Source organism: Lynx rufus, unplaced genomic scaffold (genome assembly GCF_022079265.1).
Source record: "Lynx rufus isolate CCGP_SWC_20201006 ecotype Redwood Valley unplaced genomic scaffold, mLynRuf1.p SCAF_2, whole genome shotgun sequence".
Classification (NCBI taxonomy): domain Eukaryota; kingdom Metazoa; phylum Chordata; class Mammalia; order Carnivora; family Felidae; genus Lynx; species Lynx rufus.
Window position 1 is genome coordinate 101,846,290 of NW_025814834.1, and position 25,305 is coordinate 101,871,594.

The following is a 25,305-nucleotide window of genomic DNA, read 5'->3' on the forward strand; positions in this document are numbered from 1 at the left end:
CGCCCCTCTTGAAGGCAATTTCTAAGTGTTTGAAAAAGATGAGTTAGGGGAGGCAGAGCTAGATGAATAGAACTTATATTGCTTTGCAGACAGCCTTCGTATCAGGACATCCTCAGGTTGTTTCTAGGTGCCCTTCTCTTTTCCTTTTAGAATTCTTCATCCATTCATATAATCTGCCCAGATCTTATTTTCCTGGGAGTGTAAAAACCTATAGGAGAGAAATTTAAGAGCTAGAGGAAACATTAGAGAAAACAAGAGAGATCACATTGCGTAGATGCATTTTGTTACAGATTTAATTTCTACTTTAAGTTTTGGAAATAAATGTACTGCTATCAAGTTTAGAAACATAAAAATCCATCTTATTGTTCACCAGCTCAAAGGAAGGAAAAAAGGAATTTCACTGACACTTTTATGCAAAGCTCTTAAGCAATTGTGTTAGGCCCAAATTTCACCTAAAACTTTCCTCAAGGCCATTGTAACCTCATCACATCCACATTATAGCACAACTTATGACAAAGGGGGGGGGGTTACAAGATTCTGTATTTTCTCTACTTTGCTATAAACCTCTAAAGCTCTTTCTACGAAAACAACTGCCCCCAAACGGTGTTACCTGATCGAACCTGGGGAACGATTATCAATAAAAACCTTATAAAGTGCTGTGGCATGGAGATGAGTCAAATATCCATTATGTTTTTATGACTTAGTGGGGAAAGGAAAAGCAAAAGCACAAAGATACTGAGAGTCACCGTCCTCGGCGGGAGAACCCGGCGGCCTACGCTCCAGAGCCCTCAATTCCCCTTGGAGCAGAGAGACACGCTGAGGGTCACGCCTCCCAGAGAGTGTGCGTGTGTCAGCGCGCGATTCTCTCACACCGCCCCCAGGGTCTGGAGACTTGTCACAACTCACGGTGGCCTGAGAAGCAAACAACAGCTGACCCAGCCACCTCCCACCGTCTGAACAGTCCACGCCTACCAGCGGCCTCGGATTGCGCGAAGACCGGAAGCCTTTTTGCCCCGTCTCGCGGGCCCACAGACTGGTGTCGGTAAGAACCGGAAGTTCTTCTGCCCCGATCGTCTGAGCGCCTCCCAGTCGACGGCACAGGCGCAGTGGAGGTCGGGCGGAGTTGTGGGAGGGGAGGAGGAAGAGCCGGAGGGGGGCGGGAGCCGGTCCCAGAAGATGGCGGAGGCGGGGGTGAGTTGGGGTACCCTTGCGAAGCGCGGGGGACTTGGTGCTGAGGGAAGCGGCCTGGGGAGGCGGATGGCCTTCGGGGAGAGGAACTGCTTGTGGTTTTGCATCCTGGGAACCTTGCTGGCAGATGCGGGTAGCCAGGACCACAGATGGGGCCTGAAGGGCAAGGGGCTCCGCTTACCTGGAGAAGGGTCGGGGAGGTGCGGAAGGGGACAAGCGGGGTCGGGCGGAGGTCATAGGAGAGGCCCAAGCTCCCCGGACAGTGGAAGAGTGTCCGAGAGGAAAGAAGGCTGGAGGACGCCGCGAAGGGCGACCCTGGAGATCTGATGAGGGTGGAGGTCGGCGAGCTGTCAAGCATAGAGCTGTCATTACTTGGGAAGCTTGTAGCCAGAGAGACTCAGGTTTGGGAAGGGGATGGATCCAAAAGGTAGGTTTTGTAGTAAGTTTAGAATCCGCAGAAAGATGTGTTGATATTGGGTTGAGGAGTGGGACTTTGGCATTTTGGATTGGAATTGGACACCTTTGGAGTAGGTGTGTGGGTAAATGCAGAGAGAACTCTTGTCAGGACGTAGAAGTCGGTTGGTGATAGTTACTGGGATTTTTAGGGTTGCTCAGTGGGGATTGGCAATCTGGAAAAGGAAAGCGGTGTGGATGATAGGAGAGGAGGAGGGGGGTGGGGAGAAGTGTGCTAATAAAACAAGGGATCGTGACCCCATGCCCTGTTAGTGTTGGGAAAAAGTTATGAAAGTATGGTGTAGCTCCCTAGACCAGGAAAATATACCATGAAGAGCTTACAATTTTGTAGGATTGATGAGGAGATGCTTTAAGAAGGAATGGGTAGACTGGACAGCTGCGCCACGGAAACTGGCCCAGATCAGTATTGCGATGGAGCTGAAGATTGCAGGGGAAGGCGTGCTCCAGTCCTAAGTACAGGAAAAATGAAGGCAGCCAAGCAGGCAGTGGCTAGATTGTTTTCCAACTTTGGCGCTTGGCTCTGATTGCCATCCAGTGAGTGAAAATGAGTGAAGGGATTATAGGCTCCCTGAATTATAGGATCTCCACAGAAAAATATTAGTCACGTACTCTTCCTGTTTTCCCCCTTTGATTCTTTCTCTGGACATTACGTTGACGAGTGTGATTTGTTGTACTTCTCAGTACACATCTGACATAAAGTGACCAAGCAGTGAATCGTGTACATTTGGGAAAGGGTTGATTCTTTTTAAACTGACAACTGTTGCTTTTATGTGTGGATCGGGCAGTAAAGGAGAGGATAAAATGTAGTTCAGAAATTTGGAGACCAGTTGTTTTCATCGTTATCAGAAAATTATTCCCAAATGATAGTGTAACCTTTTTAATGACTGAGATTTGACATTTAAAAGTAGTAATGGGATGTGAGTGCTGCCTGATTAATGGTTTCTGTGTTTGGATGTTGACGTAGAAAGGAAAGATGAATCGCAGTGTCTTCAAGGCACACATGTCTGTCTTTCTAGAAGTTTTAGTGTCCCTAGACTATGATTCACATTCGTGTGCTTTTATTTAAGGAGAGTTAAACTTTTGCATTGATGTAAGTGTGTTTTTCTTGATGTTTATGCTTATTCTATGTTGAGAATGCCATTATAATTAAGAGAGCACATGATGCAAAAGATGTGCAGTAGTGATTTAATTTTATTATATGACAGGCAGTCATATACCTGAACTAATGTTTTTCCAGTTTTGATGATTTGTTATTGATGTATCTAAACTATCTGAACTATTTTTCTTTTTGTTCAGTAATGTACTTTATAGAAACTGTAGGTCAGGACTCAAGGAAGATTAAAAGCTTTTTATGTACCGTGGGAGATTTTTCTTTGTTAATTTTTGAAAAAAAACCCACACATTATTTTGGTATTAACAGTATTTATCAGTATGACTTTAAAAGCTGCCACTTGTGTGGCACACGTATTGTTTTTGTTTGATGTTCGTAGGTGGGGCAATGTGGTGAAATGAGAAAGAACTGTACATGAAGCCAGAGTGTTGGGGAGGTGGGGGAGAGCGCTAGTCCTGATACTACCTAGGATACAGTATTATCATCTCAGAAAGTTACTTAACATTTTTTGTTTTGTAAAATGGGGATTAAATACGCTTGCCTACTTACCAGGATTATTGTTGAGGATCTGTTGAGGGACTGTTCTTTAAATCTTTATACCAAAGACTTCTTCCCTGATCAGCAAATTATTTGTTGAGTAATCTAAAGTTTTCAAATATAGACTTAAAAAAAAGTTGGTGAAGAATCAAATTTATCGTTGATGTAACAGTAATATTTAAGGTTATAGGTACATTTTGTTTTGAAAAAAAATTCCAATACGTAATCAGAAAACTGAACTTTATGTAAAAGTAAACAAATTGGGGGACACTTAATTCCAAGAGCTTTAAATAACTCACTTCCCTGTTGTGTGACTGATACTATAAACAGCATGCTTTTTTTTTTTTTTTTTTTTTAAGGAACTTAGCTGTTGGATAGTAGGGAGTGAGTGAGCTTGTGGAATTTCTTATCCCTTTGATGAGTCTGGTCATTTCCAGGAGTACGCTTTACACATTCATGGTAGCAAGATCCAGTAGTACATTCTTGATCTTGTCCCCTCATTTGACCACTTTGGGTCTCATTTGCTATGCTGGTAAAATGAGAAAACTGTTAGATCACTGGTTCTTAACTTTTCTTTTGGATCATCGACTTTTTGAGTACTTGGTATAAATTGTGGAACTCTGCAGAAAAACGCACACACACACACACACACACACTTTTTTGTTTTGTTTTGCATCAGGCTGACATACCCCCTAGAATAGAGATGGTCTCTCAGTTCCCTTCTGTTTCTTAAATTTTAGGATACTGTGATTCTAAAGCATTCTTTTATTTTTGTCTCCAGTAATTATATACTATTATATTATTATATAGTCATCAAAGTCAGCTTCTTGGATTTTTAAAATATTAGCTTTTAATTAATTAATTTTTTTTTAACGTTTATTTATTTTTGAGACAGAGAGAGACAGAGCATGAACGGGGGAGGGTCAGAGAGAGGGAGACACAGAATCGGAAACAGGCTCCAGGCTCTGAGCTCTCAGCACAGAGCCCGACGCGGGGCTCAAACTCACGGACCTCGAGATCATGACCTGAGCCAAAGTCGGCTGCCCAACCGACTGAGCCACCCAGGCACCCCAAAATATTAGCTTTTAAAGAACACTCAAACACCAAACAAATACTGTGTTACTCTTAAAGAATGAATGCTTTTGGGGTGAAGTAGGAGACTACAAACAAGCATTGCCAGGGAAGGTTGAATAAACATCTATGGTAGAATCACGTAAATAGTTTAGAAAGTCTCTAGCTTGAGGAAATAGTCTGTAGCAATGGTGGCTCTTAGTGGGAGGGCACTGCCCTCTGGGGGCATTTGGAAATCTACGTAGGGGCATTTTTGGTTGTCTCAAGTGGGGGAGGGGGCATGCGCTGGCAGTTAGTGGGGACGAGCCAGGGACATTAAGTGTTTTGCAATGCTTAGGGCAATTCCACACAACAAGGAATTGTCCTGCCCAAAATGCCAGTGCCCTCTGACAAACACTGGTGACTGTGAGCTGAGCCTGGCACAATTGAGCAACGCTTTTTAAAGCTGAAGTTATTTTGCTCTTTTGGAAACATAATTCAATGCCACATATGCTTTGCCATTAACTCACTTTTGGAAAAAGCACAGACATAAACAAATGATTTGCTAGAGGAATTGGGGCCACTTAAAATGTATATACACTCTTTGTGCTCGAGTGGCTGTTTTAACAGCAGGAGCTGGGGCGGGTTGCTGTGTCTGCTGGAAGTCTGGGAAGTGAAGGAACTTACACAGTAAACGTTGGTGTTACACAGTATGCAAACTGGCCATAGGATTTTTTCTTCTTGGAAACATCTTTTCACACCTTGATGTAAAGGACATTTCAAGACATTGGTACACTTACGATCTTTGTGCTATTATTATACAGTGGCCCACTTATATTGAGAATCTCTTACACTTGAGTTAGTTTTTCCATGTCTATCATCTTTTCACTGACCAAATACCCTTACATGTATCCATGTGCTGAAAAACAAGTCTGAGCAGTTGGGCTGGAATGGGACTCAGGGTTTAGAGGGAAGAGGATGATGGGCTTTGGAGTCCGACCTAAGGTAAAATTCCAGTTCTGATACTGCATGTCATGTGACGATAAGCAAGTTTTGCTAAATCTCTTTGACTTTGTATTTCATTTGTGAAATGAGGATGGTGATGATTTTGAAGATTCGAGCTAACTATGTCTGGCATGGAGTAGGCCCTCCATCAGTGGGTGCTGTATCAGTAGTCATGACCATGATGATGGTGAAGAATTCTGTGGCTACTGAACACCTTGGCAAAAGTATAAGAGAACATATGGCATGCTAATATGCAGGATACGACAGCAAGGAAGAGTCTGCAAAAGCAGATCAGGAGGTGTTTTCTAGACTTTTGAGTTGGTATTGAAGTATATTTTCCCATGAATCAGCCATAATACATACTGCTTTCTGTAGTCCTCTAAGCTGTAGAGCTCAGTTATGCTTTAGACCAAGTTAGGTTTGTGAGGACTAGTTTGAGGACAGAACTCCCTCTGTGAGTGTTGGGCACAGAGCTTTGGATGTGGCAGAGGTTCAGGGAAAAAAAAACGTCTTTTGTCTGTGTTAATCACATGGAACTGATAGGCTGTGAAAGTTACTAGGACTCACAGATATTCTCATTTTCATACTGAATTTTTTTTTTCTTTTAAGAGGAAGAGGGGGAGAGCGTGCGTGCCCATGCGTGTGAGCGGGAGAGGGGCAGAGGGAGAGGGAGGGGGTCCCAGGCAGGCTCCACGCTCAGCACCGTGCCTGATGTGGAGCTCAATCCCACAACCCAGGGATCCCAACCTGAGATGAAATCAAGAGTCAGACACTTGACCAACTGAGCCGCCCAGGTGCCCCTACACTGATTATTTCTAAAGTCAGCACCCCGTCCCCAGTACCCAGTTTACACATGGGTGTTGTTTGCTCATAGAATGCATGGAATGTTATTTGCCACGCACAAAGGAAAGATCACTTTGCATCAGATGTTATTTGCCACACACAAAGGAAACATCGCTTTGGTTAGACAAACAGATACCTAGACTGATGGTGCTGGCACAGTTCTAAGCTTTGGGAGTCAAGAGCCGTGTGGCCAGCCATGGATTACCCTTCATTTTCTTCGTGTCCTTTCTTCTGCTTCCTATTAAAGATTTATCACAAAAGCTCCTGGGGTTGCAATCAGGGCTGACTGGGTCCAGGCAGGGGTGGGACAGAGCTGTGGCCTGCCGAGGGCAGGCCAGGTCTGGTTCTTTGCTTGATGTGTATGTAGGTGAGTGGGTGGTGGTCTGTGTTTTGTAAGATGCTCTTGCACGGAAATTCAAATACATAAGCGTTAAACAGTAAAACAGGTCATGTTGTTCCCCTCGGGAGGTCATCCTCACATGTGATCGTCACATGTGAGCAAGTCACATGTTATTGTGGGCATTACACAATTTTCAGTCAGAATATGTTGATCTTATATGTTAATTCTTTTATCGTTTGTAAAGTATACAGATTTTTACCTAAATCTCCAGGCGCATCTGTTGTAACTGATAGGGTTGGAGATTTAGGTAGAAGAAACAGAAACCTGGATTATAATCTTCCAGACTCTGGTGGTACCGTCTCAGGTACCCTGCTCTGCTCTTCTCCGAGGTGGGGCAAGTTGTTTTTATTATTCATCTAACCTGTGAGCCTGACAGGTCACTTGTTCTGTCCTGGTAAATACATAAATACAGGTAGATAAAAAAAAAAAACTTTTTTATTACATCATGCCTAAAAAATCCTTTTTAAGTCACTTCTTATTCAGTAAGTAACTAATTCACATAAATATATAAGCTTGTCATTTCATTATTAGTACTTTGAAATTAATTAGTATTGAAATCAGAAAAATTGCAGGATCACTTATTAGACAAACATTGATTTCTTGTTTCTTATCTCTTGCAGGATTTCTGGTAGGTCCTCTTTTAGGACAAGATGCTGTAAACTGTAGGATCACCGGCCTGCTTCGATTCACAGACATTTGGTTTTTCCACTGGGAAGCCTTTTTTTTTTTTTTTTTTTTTGCCTTGCCGGTTTACTGAACTTATGAAACCATGGCAGAAGGAGAGACAGAGTCGCCTGGGCCCAAAAAGCGCGGCCCCTATATTTCATCTATCACTAGCAGGAGCGTGAACTTGATGATTCGTGGAGTGGTGCTGTTTTTTATTGGAGTGTTTCTTGCATTAGTGTTAAATTTACTTCAGATTCAGAGAAATGTGACGCTCTTTCCACCCGACGTGATCGCGAGCATCTTTTCTTCAGCGTGGTGGGTGCCGCCCTGCTGTGGCACAGCCTCAGGTATGTGTAGGCTGCTTCTGTGATGCTTAGAAAGGAAGCAAGCAGGGCACATGAGTTCTGATGTTGTCTGAGCAGGACTTATTTTTCCTGGCTTTAATTTAAATGCAGTACGGCAGACCCGTTTTAAATGAGTGGTTTGATGAGTTTAGGCAAATGCGTGCAGTTGTGTGACCCACCACCACAGCCCGTCTGTGGCACATTTCCGTCACCCACGGACTCTCTTGTGCCCCCTTGCAGTCCATTCCCCACCCCCAGCCTCAGGCTTCCACTGATCTTTCTGTCCTTAGATTAGTGGGGACAATGTAATGTAATATAAATGGAATCACTGGGTGGGTACCAGCGTGTCTGATTTCTGTCTGACCTGTGAACATTAAAAACTTAATCCTAAGAGGTACCTGGGTGGCTCAGTCAGTTAAGTGTCCGACTTCAGCTCAGGTCATGACTCGTGGTCCATGGGTTCAAGCCCCCCATCGGGCTCTGTGCTGACAGCTCGCAGCCTGGAACCTGCTTTGGATTCTGAGTCTCCCTCTCTCTCTGCCCCCCCACCCCCACTCGCATTCTGTCTCTCTCTTTCTCTCAAAAATAAATTAACATTAAAAAAAATAAAAAAAAAATTTAATCCTAAAACAAATCTTGCTTGCCTTCAGGTTGAGGCTTTTAACTTCTTAATTTTATCCTTTCTTCAGCCCACCTCATATTAAGTCTTACTCTGAGTTATTTTGATGATCATTGTCACTGTTTGGTTTGAAGGGTTGGATCTGTGCGTGTTATGGCCTTGTTTTTGAAGTAGATGAAAACTTGAAAGATGGAGTAGTTGTATTCAAGTTTAAAGCTTCATGTGGGCAATAATTTACTTTCAAAATCACCCAAATTCGGAGCGCTAGGTGGCTCAGTCAGTTAAGCCTCTGACTCTCGGTTTTAGCTCAGGTCATGATCTCATGGTTTGTCGGTTTGAGCCCCGCATCCTGACAGTGTGGAGCTTGCTCAGAATTCTTTCTCTCTGCTCCTCTCTCTCTGCCCCTCCCCCGCTTGAGTGTGTGTGTGTGTGTGTGTGTGTGTGTGTGTGTGTGCACAAGCTCTCTCTCAAAGTAAATAAATCAACTTAAAAAAAATTTAAAGCTTCATGTTATTATTTTTTAGATTTTTGGACATGCTTTCTTCTTGGTATCTTGGTTTCAGATGTAGCTTAAGAATAGAGAATACTTAAAGAGATACGTAAGGTAGATTCTCTTTGCTTAAAAATCGTTATCCTATTTCAGGAGTTATTGTAGATCTTTTTTGGTGGACAATGTGTAATGAATAAGGTGGAGCATTTCAGAAAGCCTTTGTAATGCCGAGCTTCTATAATGGATACTCTTTAGCTTTTTCCAATGACGGAGACCAATAGACTAATAATATAAAAGAAAGTGATAGAAGGGAGCCATCATTGTGTGGTAGAAGAAAATTCTGATCGAGAGAGAAATTGCTTTTTGGAATGTCCACTTGGTGTCTCATATTTAATATCAGCGACACTTTGCAGTATAATGTAGATCCTTCTTGACTTCCATCCCAGAGCTGGAGGTTGAAGAGTGAGGAGTTAGGTGTGAGATGTTTTAGAATGACCTCATGGAATCTAGTGGACAATTGCATGGATTGAAGGGCATTTTTGTCGTAAGGTTCCAGTGTGGTTTATGAATCGATGTCGCTATCACAATATTCACATTAAGGTTTGTAAAGGCAGGGATTCTTAGTGGCCCCAAGGTCATTACATTTTCTGAGAGAATAGGCAAACTAGTCCAAATGCAGGAGAAAGCAAAATTATATTTTATCATTCTCTGTCATGTCTACTAGCCCTCATATATTTTCTTTTTTTTCCATCTAAACTCAAAAGAGAAAAATTAAGTTTTCCCACCATCTTTTTCTAGTTTTTTTTTTTTTAAGTTTATTTATTTATTTTGAGAGAGAGAAAAAGAGGGAGGGAGGGACAGAGAGAAGGAGGGAGAGAATCCCAAGCAGGCCCTACATTGTCAGCACCCAGCCCGACGCGCTCTGTTCATGTCCTGAACTGTGAGATGACCTGAGCCAAAACCAGGAGTCAGACGCTTAACTGACCAAGCCACCCAGGCACCCCTGGTTTGCTTATTTTCTCCTATGGTATAGCTGCTGTCTGGCTACTAATTGAAGCTCTTTGGGACTTGGAAGAACACATCTTTTCAGGATAGATGAAAGGAAGGTCAGGGGAGAGAAATTCTTATTGAATGCCTCCTCACATGCTAGGCACATCCCTTAACCCCAGGGATGTGTAGGGCAACTTTGGGAGTGATATTTTGGCATTGTGCCTCCTTTGGGGGAATGAGGAACCTGAGATAAAGAGAGGGTATCCGTGAGCCCAGGGTCTGAGGGCCAGTGAGTGGTGCAGCTAGGTCAGATGTCACATGGTCAGATGTGCAGCTAGGTCCAGATGCTGGAGAAGGGGAAGAGAAAGCTACTCACACTTCCCTCTCCTCAGGGTGTCTCTTTTGAAGCTTGCAGATGAAGCGCCGGGCTTGGATGGAACATAGTGTGTTGTGTGATGTACGTTCGTGGGTGGGGGGGTGTGCGGGGGCAGGGGGGCAAGTGAACTTGACTGAGGTTTCATTGTACCTCCATTAAGGAGAGGACCAGGGGCTGTGTCCTCCCCTGTGGTGTGGGCACTTTTGCCACAAACTCATATTTAGGAAGGAAGATTCCAGATGTTAATGCTGCATTTCAGTCACTTTGTCCCTACTTTCCTTCCTTTCCCCAGCCACTAGGTTTGTCACACTTGCAAACTTCACAGCTCTCCATTTGGGGTATTTACACTTAAATTTCTTGCTTAAGTGTTTCTTCTGAAAGCAGTGCATTCCACGAGGTAACTGGGCAAGTGAAGGTAGAAAGGCATTTGGAAATCTAGATTCCAGTTAACCCTGCTACTGATTTTGTTGGGTAGGTCATGGTATTTAGTAAATGAGAGCAGAGTACCAGATTTGTGAAAGTTGCCAAAGGTAGAAAATGGATTTCTGCCCCTCCTGCCCCCAATTTTAGGGAAAGTATCAAGGAAATAAAAAGTCAGTGGTATAAGAAACATAGCGCGTACAAGTTGACATGCGTTCAAAGTATGTATATGTTTTTCTGTACGTGTGCTGGAATGCATTTTCAAAACTCTAGGTTCTTAACCATCTTAAGTCAGAAAAACTGAAAATTGTACTTTCATTTTCCTGTCCAACAACATTCATAGATTGAGCTCCCTTCTGGAGGTTCTCCAGAATCACCACTTTCTACATGCAAACCAAAGGGCCCCTGGTTATTTGCTACCTTTCCCTATAACACAGTGCCAGAAAATTGGCTAGCCATGCTTCTAGAGGGACACCCAGTAGAGAAGTCTGGTAAATTGCCTTTGCTGTCATTTTCCTTTTTATGGTTCTCTATTTTTTAATTTAATAATGGCTAGTATTTCAAGCTGATTAACTTCTCTGTGTGTGCAGTGCGTTAGAATCAGTTAGAAACCTCTTGAATGTTACCGAGGGCTGCAAAGGAATCTTTCTGAAGAATGAATAGAGGAAAAAGATAACCATCATTGTGTGAGTAACATTAACTAGAGAAACTGACTCGAAAAATCCTAAGTAACCAAATTATGTTCAAACCTATGAAGCTAATGTCTAATGTAAAAAGAAAAAACAAATCTTTCCAGGTTGGCCAGGCAGTCATTTACGCAGTTCCTGGGGAGCTCCGCAAGACTTCTCCCGCTCTTACCTCCAAGTGTCCAACTTCCGTGTTTCCTCCGTCTCTTTCTTGGTCCAGGCAGGCCCTCTACCAGTCTGATGGGTATTTTCAATTTTTTCCTTTTTGGCTTCTGATTTTGAACTCTGCCTGCTACCCCATCCTGTGTGGTGCACTTGGTGCTACTGTAGGAGCGTGTTCCTACACACTCTATCTGGTTCAAACCAGATCTGGTTTGAACCATCTGGTTCAAACTCGATGGCATTATTTCCTGATTCCCCAGTGTCTGCAGGGTGAAGTCTCTGATATGGCCCTTGCCGACTTTTATCTTCCTCTGAGGCTTTCTGAAGCTCCCTTTTTGCTTGAAGCTTACAACTTGCAAGTGATAGTGGGTATTTGGCAATTTACGTGCTTTTCCTCAAATGCTTCCCTTGGATTAGAAAGCCCTTTCCACACGCTGACCTGCTGAGCGCTGCTGCCTCAGGGCCACCTTTTCTGTGAAGCTTTCCTGAAACCCCAGCACCCCACTTTCCCTCAGCACATGCCAAGAGAGGACTGGGCCCCCACCAGGCGCTGTCAGTGCTACCCCTAACGTATTACTGTATTGAATTGTTGCTGTGATCACTTTGGGGCTGGGATCGTGTTTTGCTCTTTTTTCTTTTCAAATCCCCAGCAAACGTCAAGAACGAGACACATTATGGGAGCTTAAGTATTTATTGAATGGAACGTTGCTTATCCTATAGCTGTTTTCCATGAAAGTCTATCTCGTTCAGTGGCTTTGTTTTTTCAGCCCCCTTTCCTTGCAAAACATTTGATTTCACTGTCCCTTGTAGTGTATCACTGAATTAAACACACTTCCATCCAGAAAACATGATGACTTAATATTGATGTCTTACAAACTTATTCTGGTTTTGGCTTGGTAGGCAGTAACTGGTCCCTGGGAAATAGCTTAAATCTATCCCAAGCAGTGTTAGTTTGCATCAGAGAACCCTGCGATTAAGCAGGACGATGTTTGCATGTAATGTTACACTGGCACGATTTTAACGGTCTCTCTTGTTAGGATAAAAGTGGAGAAAGACGAAAAGAGGCCCAGGCATACTTCTGCTGAGCTCTCAAACAGTGGAGCCTCACTGAGCTGTAGATATTGTGATCAGACTCTGCCATGCCTTTATTTAAAGGGAAGGAAGAAGACATTTAATGGGAAGTGACAGGCTTCCTCGAATTCTCCTTCTCAGGGAGCATCCGAGAACCATGCATACTCAATGGATTTGATTTTTATTGGCAAATCCCAAGGTTGGCAGCGTGGCAGTTTAAATTCCTTTTTGTGTTTTTGCTTTCTCTCCTCAGTTGTCTCTCCCTTGTGAGTCTGACATCACATGCATACAAATCTAGTCAATTTTACTTACTTATTTCTTTGCACACACGTCAGTATTCTCTATGTGATAATTCTTTACCTATGGCATCAGCTGCTGAGGAAAATTGACTTGGAATGCCTGATCTTAGTTGATTTCACTCAGCAACAGGCAGAGGGAGGAGAGGGAGAGCCAGAGTGAGGAATGATATGAGCTGTTAGTTTCATGACCCCTTGAGAAAAAAAAAAAAAAAAAAAGAGGTAACATGCATTTAGATATATTTCAACTGTTAGGCATGCTTGGTGCCATTTTAATTTTGTAGAAATTTGGAAGTGCTGTCAGTTAATCTCACAGGATTTTAGAGCCGAGCCTTTTAAATAGGAATAGGATATGAAAGTTTTAAATTTACTAACAGATTTTGGAGGTCTGCATTGCTGAAATTTGTTGTTAATCTCTTGATGGTCTGCGAACCCGCTATGTTCAGCAAAAGCCTAACTCAGGAGAGCGCTTTCAGATTTGTAGATTAGGACACAGATATATCATTGTAGCAGCTCACCTCCAGATGGTAGACTGCTCCACTGGTCTGCTAGCCTGCGATTTGTGATATTAATTGATTTCCATTTTTCCTTAATGATTGGATGCATCATTTGTTAAGGGTTAGGGTTAGCCACTCCCGGGCCAGGCAGGGGTTCCTGGTCCTCAGGCACTCAGATCTTGGTACGGTAATTTCAAGATACATCATAGGTAGCATTGGGCCTTCTAAACATGCTTTTCAACTATTGTAACAGTTGTGTCTTTAACTTAATGGCAACATATCCATTATGTTTTTAGGAAGTTTAGCAAATCAAAGCTGCCTAGCTATTTCCTGTTTAATTTAATCTGTAAAAGTACATTTTCCTTATAACTTGCTGAAGACTGTTTTGATTCATTAAGGTCTTTTTTTAACGACTAACTTAGCTTTTAAAATCCTCTCCCATTAAATGAATAAAATGTTGAAGTTTGACAAGTATTTTAATTAAAAATCGGGTGCAAGTATTCTGAGTCTCAATCATAGACATTTTGCATACAGTTATTCATAACTACACACTTAACATTAAAGATGTTTTTTCTAAAACTAAGAAATGTACTAAAATCATTCCTCCTTATCTTTTTAAGAGTAAATTTAAATTTTAACTGAAATTTATAGTTCTTATAGATTATATTTCCTAACTTTTTTCTATGTGCAGACGGAGGCTCAAATGTAGATTTCTGTTGTAAGTTTCCCCATTTTGACAATATGACCTAGAGTCTCATTAGAGGGCCAGGGTGCAGGGGAACATTGGGACCCAGCACTGGGTGCAGGAGACAAGCTGGAGGAACTAAGATAATCTGTGTAGCAGGACAGCCATCGCCATCCGAACGAGCACGGTGTGTGTGATGAGCTTATTATATGCGTTTATGCTTCTAGCTTTCTTTAGATAGTTTGTGGCATTATATAGCACGTTTCATGGTTAGGTAGTTTAGAGAGAACATTGCTTAACTGCCAACTAGTTTGATGCTTTTCAAATCTCAGGGATAGTAGTAGTAGAAAAGTAGCATGAATCATCTAGTGCAAAGTGCTAAATTGTGAATCATGCACTGAAATGGTGCTCTGCCAGTTACAGTTGAGGATACTGTGGTAAGCATTTACAGCGCTTTCTTCAGCGGTGGTATCTTTTTTCTTTTGGGACGTAAGTTTAAAAATATCCGTGATTGATGTTAAGTAACTTGAAGAGCTTTTTAAACAGTCTTTCAAATGGTTATGGGGGTTGTAGCTCTTTTAGCTTAAGTTTTGCCGTTATAACATTGGAGATGACTTAATTTTTTTTTTCTCCTTTTTTCCACAGCTGTGATTGGGTTATTATACCCCTGCATTGACAGGCATCTAGGAGAACCACATAAATTTAAAAGAGAGTGGTCCAGTGTGATGCGGTGCGTAGCCGTCTTTGTTGGTATAAATCATGCCAGCGCTGTATCCTTTCCGCTGTAACAAAATGCATAATCACAAAGCAGCTCCAACAAACCAAAGGTTAAACAGTCCCTTGCAACTTCACTGTTGTCAAACTGTGCTGTGTCTCCTTAGCCAGAAAAAGAATGTGTGCCGTCTTGTTGAAACATCACAGGAGCAGCTGTGGGCTTACAGGAGGGGTAGAGCCTTTCATTTACATCTTCAGTATCACTTAGAAACTTCTCATGTTTAAAAACTGTGCATGTTTTTCTTAAATTAGCTTACTTCATTACTTCCGTATAGTTTCGGTAACTCTGAGATTGAAACAGGTACATTTTCAAAGGATTTCTTTCCTCTTTTTTCATTTAAGACTTGCCAAGAAGGACATGTGGTGGCTTCATGCTGGCTTCTTTTTTTTTTTTTTTTTTTTTTTAGTTTGTTTCTAACTTAAGGAACCTGTAATTTTTCAGAAAAAGTCAGACTCATCTATTGGTTCTAATCAATGCCAGCAAACCACATAAATGTCCTTAAAGGTGGCATAATGAAAATATTCAGCTTGGACATTGACCAAAATGAACTTTTTTGCCTAAGGTACATATTTTTAAAATTTGATCATTTAAGGATTCTGACAATTTATTTTGTGATGAATGAGTATTTTTATTTTTTTGGGTTTTCTTATTTAAAAATCTGTTTAATGTTTATTTTTGAGAGAGAGAGAGAGACAGAGCTCAAGTGAGAGACAGGCAAAGAGAGAGAGACAGACAGACACAGAATCTGAAGCAGTCTCCAGGCTCTGAGCTGTCAGCACAGAGCCGGACACAGGGCTTGAACTCACGAACCATGAGATCATGACCTGAGCCGAAGTTGGATGCTTAGCCAACTGAGCCACCCAGGCGCCCCTGAATGAGTATTTTTATAGTGTCCTTGCTAGAAGGGTGAAGTGGCCTCTGTTTCCCTTCTCCCCACTGTCTTCTCCCCCACAGCACAGAGAAAAATGTCAACCCCAGAACAAACGTTTTTGGTCTCATAAGGTTTTTATCCTGTCATCCTCCCTGCTTCTCTTCTCCCCCACCCCTGACTTTCCTTTGTAAAAGAGAGTCTGGGACATGCTAGTTCAGTCATCCCTTTTTTCTAGAAGATGTGGCTTAGAGAGTGGAGGGGCAGGAGCTCTGGTGCTGGGATGAGCGTGGAATGTGGGCCAGGCTGCCCAGGGTTCCCTCCTGTGGCTCTGTACCAGGCTCAGGGCTGGCAGTTAGCTGGAGAGAGGCGAGGTCACGTGGCAGGTAGATTCCTTGTCTTTTACAGAAAATACTGAGGTATTCTGGAAAGGCTTGGGAGGAGGAATGGAGGCAAGCGATAGGGTCCTCGATTCCACAAGCACATCGCCTTTCTCTTCCCAATTGTGTTAGCCCTTAGGGCTCTGTGAATTTGGAAGGCCCTCAGTGGCGGTTATTATTTTGGTTTCCCATTTTCTTTTACATGAAAGAATTTCCTAACATGTTTAGCTTGGTGACATCTTTGAGATTTAGGATTTTATAACAAATCTAGTGATTAGAAGGGTTTAAAAAGATAGACTCCTGGAATATTCTATCTAGAGGACAACTAGAAATCACCCAGTTCTACATTTTCTTTATAAAGATAGTAAGACAAATGAAAGCTGGAGGGGTTGGGTACTTCGCTGAAGCGTTCATACCGCAAGGCTAGGACAGAGCTGAGACCGGACCCCGGAGATCCTGACTCGATTCTACGAAGGGCTGCTTCTTCTATTCCAGAGCCCTATAAGCGTGTAAATTCCTCTCCAACTGGTAGATTAGATAGCTCTACTGTAGATGTTTCAGGTGTTTTTGAATAAAGACATTTAAATAGCCTTTTCTGGGATTTAAAAACCTTTATATGTCTAATTTAAATTTTTTGCTTTGGTCATTTTCTTTCTCTGTCAATGAAACACTTGAATATAGCAATTTTTAACTGTTCTGCCTGCCCTTTAAGTAAAATCCAAAATGTTTGCAAAATTTTAGCATAAATTTATAACGTAGACTTGATATTAAGTCCCTTAGATTTGAGAAATGACATGGTACTATTTTTCAGATTAATGTGTTTTACCTGTTTACCTTATTTTGCTTTGACCCTTAATGAAGTTAATTTAGTTATCATAGGTAGCACTTAGTTAATATCAAATTCTGTTCTTTAAAAGTATGTTTATTGCATAGAAAAATCAGAGCATATAACCTTTTCTTTGCAGTTTCAGGTATAATGCCTGCTAAAGAATAAGGAAGCTTTTCCAGAAAGCATACAATAAACTATAGGTTTTTTGTTAAGCCTAATCAAGAAATGACCTTGAGGGAGTGGACAACAATAGCCCTCGGATACTGAGAAGTTAAGCAAACCTGAATTCCAGGTTTTGGAGATACCAGATGGTGTGGTGGGGGAAGGGGGATGGTGGTAAACAACAGGATGTTAAAAGGAAGTAAGAAATAGTTTTGTATGCATTTTTTGAACTTCTTCTCTCTTCTCTAGTTGCAGCATGGCCAGTTAGCTTGGCGAAATATCTAGTCTCCCCTGGGGAGCTGGATATAGTGCCAAGATGTGGCCTTTGGGACATAGATAATGCCCTTTTAATGATACTTGAAATTAATTCCTTTAGTGTAATCCTCTAGCAAAGAAATGAGAAAATTGAATTTGTAAAGCTTCGTTTTGCCCAGAGATTTTGGAGTAGAAAAGGGCCGTACATTTGTGAATAGATGCTTAAGTAGGTGACGGAAATAAAATATCATTTGAGCAAACTGTCCTATACCAGAAAGTCTCAGGCACCAAAATAGCTTGGCAGGTTGCAAGATAATGTTCACTTCAAGGCTTTATCCTCAACAAATTAAAACTAGAACAGTTGACATAATAGAAAGGGATACTGTGTCCTTGGTACTCTTGTTTCTGAACTGCATTATTATAAAATGTGTCTGTCAGTAAATCATATAGAGAATGTGGTACCCTGTTAAATAGCTGTCAACTCTTCTATTTTCAAGTTCTTGTATGATTCTCAAGTAATTCTGAACCTGTTTGAGAAGTGATATTGGTTTCTTTTTTAGCAAAAGTATGTTCCTTTAGCAATACTTGTGTTCTGAGGCTTCTGATTACATTTTTAGCCAAGAAAGCATTTCTCAAATAATGGGTCTGATCTTATAATTGTGACTGTTAGATAGAGTGCTATTTTTTTTTTTTTTTTTTTTTTTTTTTAGGAATTACAGGTAGGTGGGATCTATTAATGAAATTATCATGCGCTCTGTGTATCTTTAGTAAATATCAGAGAGAGTTAGTATCACCCAGTGTCAATATGTTGTAGGAAAAGACTGACCACGCTCTGGAATAAGCAATCAATTCCCGTCCCAACAGTAACATTTCTTATTTTAGAAAAACGAACAGGTGGTGTTATGTGGCTACAAGTTTTAAGATGATTCTTTAACACAGATCTCAGAAAGTGGATTTTGATAACAACATACAGTTGTCTCTCACACTGGCTGCACTCTCCATTGGACTGTGGTGGACATTTGATAGATCTAGAAGTGGTTTTGGCCTTGGAGTAGGAATTGCTTTCTTGGCAACCTTGGTCACTCAACTGCTAGTCTATAATGGTGTTTATCAGTAAGTATTCTTTTTGGTGCTTGTTTCCTAAAATAAATGACAAATGATTTCAGAATTGAGCTTTTAAAATTGGGTTAGCCACTTTACAGAGTAACAGCTTATTTCCATTAATAAGTGTCATTGTACTTCCTCGGTGGGTTGTTAAAAACATTTCTATTATTCTAGATATACATCTCCAGATTTTCTCTATGTTCGCTCTTGGTTACCGTGTATATTTTTTGCTGGAGGCATAACAATGGGAAACATTGGTCGACAACTGGCAATGGTAAGCTGATGCTTATTTCATCTGTTATTGAGATGGGAGACAGGTCTTCTCCAAACCAAGCATACTAGAAGTCAGAGGAACCACTGGACAGAAAAACTAAAATGTGTTACGGATAAGGTGCTATGACTTATCCTCTAATTTTAAAAAACTAATCTATAGGTTTCTACTCCATCAAAGAGACAATTTTAAAGGTGAAAAGAGACATGACTAGTAACTGTGTTGCTTCAGTGGTTATAAATTAGGACCATCTCTGGCAAATCAAGGTGTTTGATCATTTTAGTTAAAAAGAAAAAGGACACTGTCGATAACCCCAGTCATAGATGGCAAGGGTCAGACAGAAACATTCAAGGGCCACAGCAGTTTCATGAATAAGTGCTGTCACTTTTATCGTTGTAGCCAGCTAGGTGAATTGAGTGGCTTATGTCACTGTCGTTTTAATAATCTAGCCACCCAGTTATCTTAAGCCTCCTAGTTTCCTTTATTTTGAATTGTGGGTGTACATCTATAGCTGTACTTTTAAAATAACTGTTTTGACCAGAAGATTTTGCTAATGTAACAGATTTTTTCCTTGAAATTGTAAAGCTATTTGAGAAAATATTATCTGAATTCACTGTATCAGTCCTGTCATTAAGTTCATGACCTTTCCTTTGCTGATTCACCTTACTGAGCACTCAAAGAAACCCATTCTGCTTCCTTTCATGTTGTAAGATTGATCTGAATCATACTGTTGTTATTTGCTTGAAATGCAGTAACCTTGTCTTTTGCCTGCATTTTCTATGTCTCCTTTCACTGCTAGACTGTGAACTTTCTTTTTCCCTATCACATTTGTCATTTAATTCAAATCATCGCATAACTCTCAGATTCTTTGGCAAATAAAGTGGGCATGTGTTAATAAAGTATTAATTTTTAGTTTATATGGAAATTGGTATCCCAAATAAACCTTAATCTGTTAACCTTTTAACCTTTTAATTTTTACAGTATGAATGTAAAGTTATCGCAGAAAAATCTCATCAGGAATGAAGAAGGCAAAAATATATCTTTTGTACAGAAAAACAAGCTGAAAAGGGCATGATAGCTATACCAACAAAACGTCAGACTGTAAAATTGCTAGGATGCAGTTTTCCCCTTGATTGGTGTATAGGTGTGTGTGTGTGTGTGTGTGTGTGTGTGTGTGTGTGTGTGTGTATGTGTGTGTGTATATATATATGCATATGTATATACACATATATATGTATATATACACAAGTATATACGTGTATATATACATATATATGTATATATTTACCCACACATACATACACACATATGCACATATGCATATACATGCACATACGCATATATTACTGCAATCTGTGATTGCTTCATCTGTAAATCAGTTACAAACCTTTATGTATTTGACTTAAATAACTATAAAATATATATGCACTACATTAAAAACATGATCATTAATAGATGAAATTTTTAAATTAATTTTTTAAACATACCATATATTGTATCACAATGTTGATGTGCCAAAATATTCTGTTATTGTCATGCAGAGTATAAGAATGCTTGAACTGTTAATAAACTTAGTGAAATAAAATAGGAGGAAAGCCAAAAAAAAAAAAAGAAAAACAAAAATGGAAAGCTGGCATATTCTCTTTTGCTTACTGTTGTGCCTTTTTATTTTTCTAATCACAGCAGTATGAGCTATGGGTGCCCTAATGTGTGGTTAGTTTCTATTTTAATGTTGTCTCAGAGAGCTTTGGGTGTTTTAATTTATAATGAAAATGAACGTCTGTAGAACATTTTCAAACCTGCATTACTGGAGAGAGTCCAAAAAAGGAATTACACTGGAGGTAAAAGTGTTGAGCAGGAGAGGTTATCAGCATTAAATTGTTTTAAGTCTAATCTGCGAGACTATATATAATTAAAAGAAGGTACCGTTGGGAAATTTAACTGGCATGAATGTGTTTTAGAAATACAAAAATGACCTTTTACAGTGCCACAAAGTGTTAAATGATATTGTCATTTGTAATACAGAATCCCATTCCTTTTGCACATGGAACACACAAAAAACCCCAAACCGATCAAAATGAAGTTTCTAATTCTCCTGGGTTCTGTAATCTGTTGGGCTCTGTAAAGCAAACCACATTAGCCAGGCTGGGTCATGTGACTGATTATCATTGGAATGCCATCTGGGGAATGGATGAGCACATCACTTTTTAGGTATTCATATGCCCATTAGTGAGTAGTTTAAGCCTGTTTAAGAATGTACTGAGATGGCATATTGTGCATGTTAAAGATCTTGATAACAGTTTTGTGCATCTCCTTCTAACACCTGGAACCATGTAAGTGTGGTTTAAACATATTTTTAGTTAAATTTTTTCCCAGTTTTTATTGATGGCAGTTGTCTGATACAAAAGGGTGGAGCTTTCTGCTTACTGTGTGTGTGTGTGCGCGCGCGTGCACTGCGTTGAGTGAGAGAGAGGATGTACATGTAAAAATGTATGTGCATGTGCCCATGCTCTCATAATACGTCAACTAGATATCTTGTAATTTTTGGTTTTAAAACCATTGCTATCAGTCTGAGATCTTGTATGCCAAACTTTAATCTGCTTTTACGTTTTAAGGCTGAAAGTGAGAAAATCCTAAAAGGATTTCATATTGAATATATGTTCACAATCTTAACTATAGTGGTGGTAAACATACTACTATAATTTATTATTCTATCTTCTAGATAATGTTATTCATTAGAACAAATAAGGTATATTTTTAGAATCAACTTTGTAAGCACTATAAATCTTTAATAAGTTATAAGGTCTATGATGTGTTTACTTTGAAAATTGCTGTTAAAAGCAAGATGTATTAAATATATAATTATCATCTTGGTTAAGAGTCTTTTTTTCTTCCCTGTGGTAAATCTTAGAATCTAATACGGATGATTAACTTAATAAAATTAACATGTATGGTTGAATTTGCTAAGAAATAATGAAAGGAAACCAAGTCGAGTGTTACAGGAATTGAATGATTATCATTTTGGAATTCTTAAATTATTTTTAGATCATCTAGAAAACAAGATATTGATGGCAAAAATAAAATTGTTTTGATATTTTGATAAGTATGTGAATATATTACATCTTTTTTTTGCAATGAAAGAAAGTGGTAAACATCTTTTAACATTGCTACATTGTCATTGCTTCCTTTTATTAAAGTTCTGGAAATTGAATGCTTGAAAACTGAGACTAAATTCTGCAAAAGCACAAGAAAACAGTTAACTAGCCAGAATCCTGCTAATACTTTTGTTATAAATGTATTTCTTTGCATGGAACGATTTTACCTTTATTAAGGTCACTGGAGCCTCTCAGTGGTGCATACATTCACACATCTTGTATTTTCTAGGTGGAATCCAGACTTGGTCAGTATTAAATACCTCTCTGATCTTGGCTCACAGTGGAGTACAGCTGACCCTTGAAACAATGTGGGGGTAGGGGTGCTACCCGCACCCAGTCGAAAATCCGTGTATAATTTTTGACTCCCCAAAACTTAACTACTCATAGCCTTACCAATAACATAAATAGTTGGTATCATATACTGTATTCTTGTAATAAAGATAGAGAAAATAAAATGTTCTTAAGAAAATCATAAGGAAGAAGAAATGCATTTACAGTACTGTACTCTGTTTATCAAAAAACAATGCACGTGTAGGTGGACCCATGCAGCTCAAACCCACGTTGTTGAAGAATCAAACTGTGTATTCTTCAGAAGGTAGTTCTTCCAGTGATGGTCTGTGTGTAGCAGAGTCCTAGCTTTGTGCATCTGGAAGAGTCTGCTCTTTTCTCCCAGAACATCTTATCAGGCCTTAGAATTCTAGGTTCCTGGTTTCCCGCTGCTCCCATCATGCTGAAGACTTTTAACTCATTGTTTATGCACTTTGAATCTGTGCGCTCAACATCTTCAATTCTGGAAACATTTTAAATCTGGCTGCCTATTGGAATTATACAGAAATTTGTAAAGAATGCTAATGCCTGGCTTCCACCTTTGGAGACTCTAAAATCATTGGCCTGTGGTATGCCCCGCACTTTAGGATCTTCATAAATTCTGCAGGCGGTTTTAATGTGCAGCCCAGATTGCCACTCATTGGTGTGGATTCGTGTGAGATGAAGAGCATGTTTGAGGTCAGAGAGATATTGTAACTTGGGGAACAAAGAGCAAGGGAAACATTGGCATACATTTTGGACTAGGTCATCTGAACTTGATGACATGAGCGTGGAGGTGAAGGAAGAGGAAGTGTGATTTAATGTTTATTCTTTGGAAAACTAGGTGGATGGCATTTCTGTAAACCAAAGAGGAATATAGGGAAGCAGATGAGTGAGTAAAGTTAGTGAGTCTAGTTTGATAAGTTGAGGTCCAGGTATGTCGGGGACGTCTGGTAAAGATGCGTCATAAGCAGTCAGATAGTTGAGTCTGGGTTATCGGATGTAAATGGGGGAGGTCATTGTTGGCATATGTCCATGGTCCTTGAAGCTGTGGGCATGGGTGTGATCCCCTAGGGAGCATGTTACCGTGAAGGGAGACAGATCTGAGGCATGCTGGCATGTTAGCAGAGGGGTTGGAGGAGGTGGGGAGGGTGCTGTCACAAGTGGGAGGAGAAAGAGAAGAGTGATGTGGTTCAAGCCAGAGCAGAAGGCAGTTCCAGACAGGAGAGCTGGTAGTGTGAAGTGCAGTTGGAAGGAATAACCAACCTTAGAGAAAAAGGAGATGTATGGTTTATGTTGAAAAGTGCTTTTCTTTTTTTTGTTTTTTAATGTTTATTTATTTCTGAGACACAGAGAGACAGAACATGAGTCGGGGAGGAGCAGAGAGAGAGGGGGGGACACAGAATCCGAAGCAGGCTCCAGGCTCTGAGCTGTCAGCACAGAGCCTGACGCGAGGCTCGAACTCACAAACCGCGAGATCATGACCTGAGCCAAAGCCAGACGCTCAACTGACTGAGCCACCCCGGCGCCCCGAAAAATGCTTTTCTTAACCTATTGTATCTTCACATTTAAAATATTTCATTGTATACTAATAGCTCTCAAAAGATATTTGGGAAACGCCTGATCATATACTAAGCCATTTATTATGAGCGAGGGGAGCTGAGGTGAGCTAGAGGACTTTGAAAGATGGTGGAGGTTTGGACAGCCTCTATGAAGAATGGACACAGGGACTGACAAGAGATGAAGAAAGAATTTCTAGACGGTTTTGAGTCCATCAAGGACTCAAGTGAGGCCCCAGATGAGACACTTGACATGGAGCCAACAGTCAACTTGGTTATGCCGTGTCTGGGGGCTCAGTAGCCCAGCAGTTAGGGCAGTTGTGATGGCAGAGATTGATTCTAGTTAGGAATTTGTTGGAAGACGTGGCATAACGGCCATGTGAGAAATTAATGGAGGCTCCTAACAAAAGATCAGGAGTCTTGCTTGGGATCCAGGCAAATTGGAGAAGGAAGTTGAACCAGCAGTGCTGACCTGACAGTGTGAAAGAATCAGGTAAGCTACAAGGACTGCACATCTTGAAGTAAAAAACATTTTTTCTAAGAAGGTCATAGGCTTCTACAAATAGAGTTTGTAGTCAGCAGTTTAGTGGAACGTTTCCAACTCTTGAGGTCCAAGGTGCGATGTAAACAACTTTGTTTACATAGTTCCCTGAAGTGGGTGGAGAAGCACAGCAACGGAGTGGAGACCCAAGGCCTGGGTGACCAGCTGTTAACAGTGGTGTTGGTGTTACCTAGAATAATCTCAGAGGTCAGGTGGAAAGAAAGATCTGATCTGTAGTCCTCCTGACCATTTGAATGAAATACTTATCCAGCTGCGTTGATTGTATTGGGATTTTAATTAGAGTCCTTTCTCCCTTCTTTTATTGATTTATTTTTAGGTTTTTTTTTTTTCATCATCCTACATATTCTGATGTAGAGGAGTAGGTCTTTTTCTATTAATGCTGTTCAATCAGAGACATCTCCTCTTTAATTCTGGGCTATTTTTTTTTTGTCTTTGCTCTTATTATTCTTTTGTTCTCTATTCTTCTCAAATTCCTCCATTTAAGAGATCTTTGACCTTTTGTTTCTGTTTTCTGTGTATCCTTTAGCTTTTCTCTGCTGTGCTACACTCTAGAAGAATTAACGGGATCTTCTAGCTCAGTGAGTTGCTCTTCAGCTGTATCATTCAGTGTTCAGCCATCACTAGGCTTTTACTTTCAGTGGTCACAGTTTTAATTTCAAAGCTATTTATGTATGTGTGTATGTATGTATGTATGTATTTATTTATGTGGAAATGCGTTGCCATTCTTATATTTTTCTTGTATTTTTTGAGGCTAGTAATTATTCTTCTTTTAAAGTTCTAAACTCAGGGCACCTGGGTGATGCAGTTGGTTAAGCATCCGACTTCGGCTCTGGTCATGATCTCACAGTTCGTGCGTTTGCGCCCCACGTCAGACTCTGTGCTGACAGCTCAGAACCTGGAGCCTGCTTCAGATTCTGTACCTCCCTCTCTCGCTGCCCTTCCCCCACTCACCTGCTGTCTCTGTCTCTCAGAAATAAATAAGCATTAAATTTTTTTTTTTGAAAGTTCTAAACTCTTCTACAGAGCCATTGCAGGGGAAGGCAGGATGAGCCTGTATCACCAGCCTGTCTCTGGATGTGAGTGCTCCCTTGTTCGGCTTGGGTGGACTGCCATGCCTCTCCACTCCTACCACTTTCACCTGGGGGCAGATACTGTGTTGTCTCTGCCCC

General features: G+C 40.7%; 1 protein-coding gene across 5 annotated transcripts in view; it reads left to right on the forward strand.

The window, feature by feature from the left end:
- Positions 1 to 1,141: 1,141 nt before the first annotated feature.
- Positions 1,142 to 25,305, forward strand: part of INSIG2 (insulin induced gene 2) — a 41,800-nt gene continuing 17,636 nt past the window's right edge. For 2 of the 5 annotated variants that reach the window (XM_047082746.1, XM_047082743.1), the window contains exons 1-5: positions 1,142 to 1,191; positions 7,229 to 7,621; positions 14,556 to 14,680; positions 18,126 to 18,292; positions 18,458 to 18,557. In XM_047082746.1, coding sequence (XP_046938702.1) covers positions 7,378 to 7,621; positions 14,556 to 14,680; positions 18,126 to 18,292; positions 18,458 to 18,557 — 636 coding nt within the window. In that variant the 5' untranslated portion in view covers positions 1,142 to 1,191; positions 7,229 to 7,377. Of the gene's footprint in view, positions 1,192 to 7,228; positions 7,622 to 14,555; positions 14,681 to 18,125; positions 18,293 to 18,457; positions 18,558 to 19,535; positions 19,759 to 21,938; positions 22,136 to 25,305 lie in introns of those variants that run through there. The other 3 variants (XM_047082745.1, XM_047082744.1, XM_047082742.1) reach the window with 3 other exon arrangements.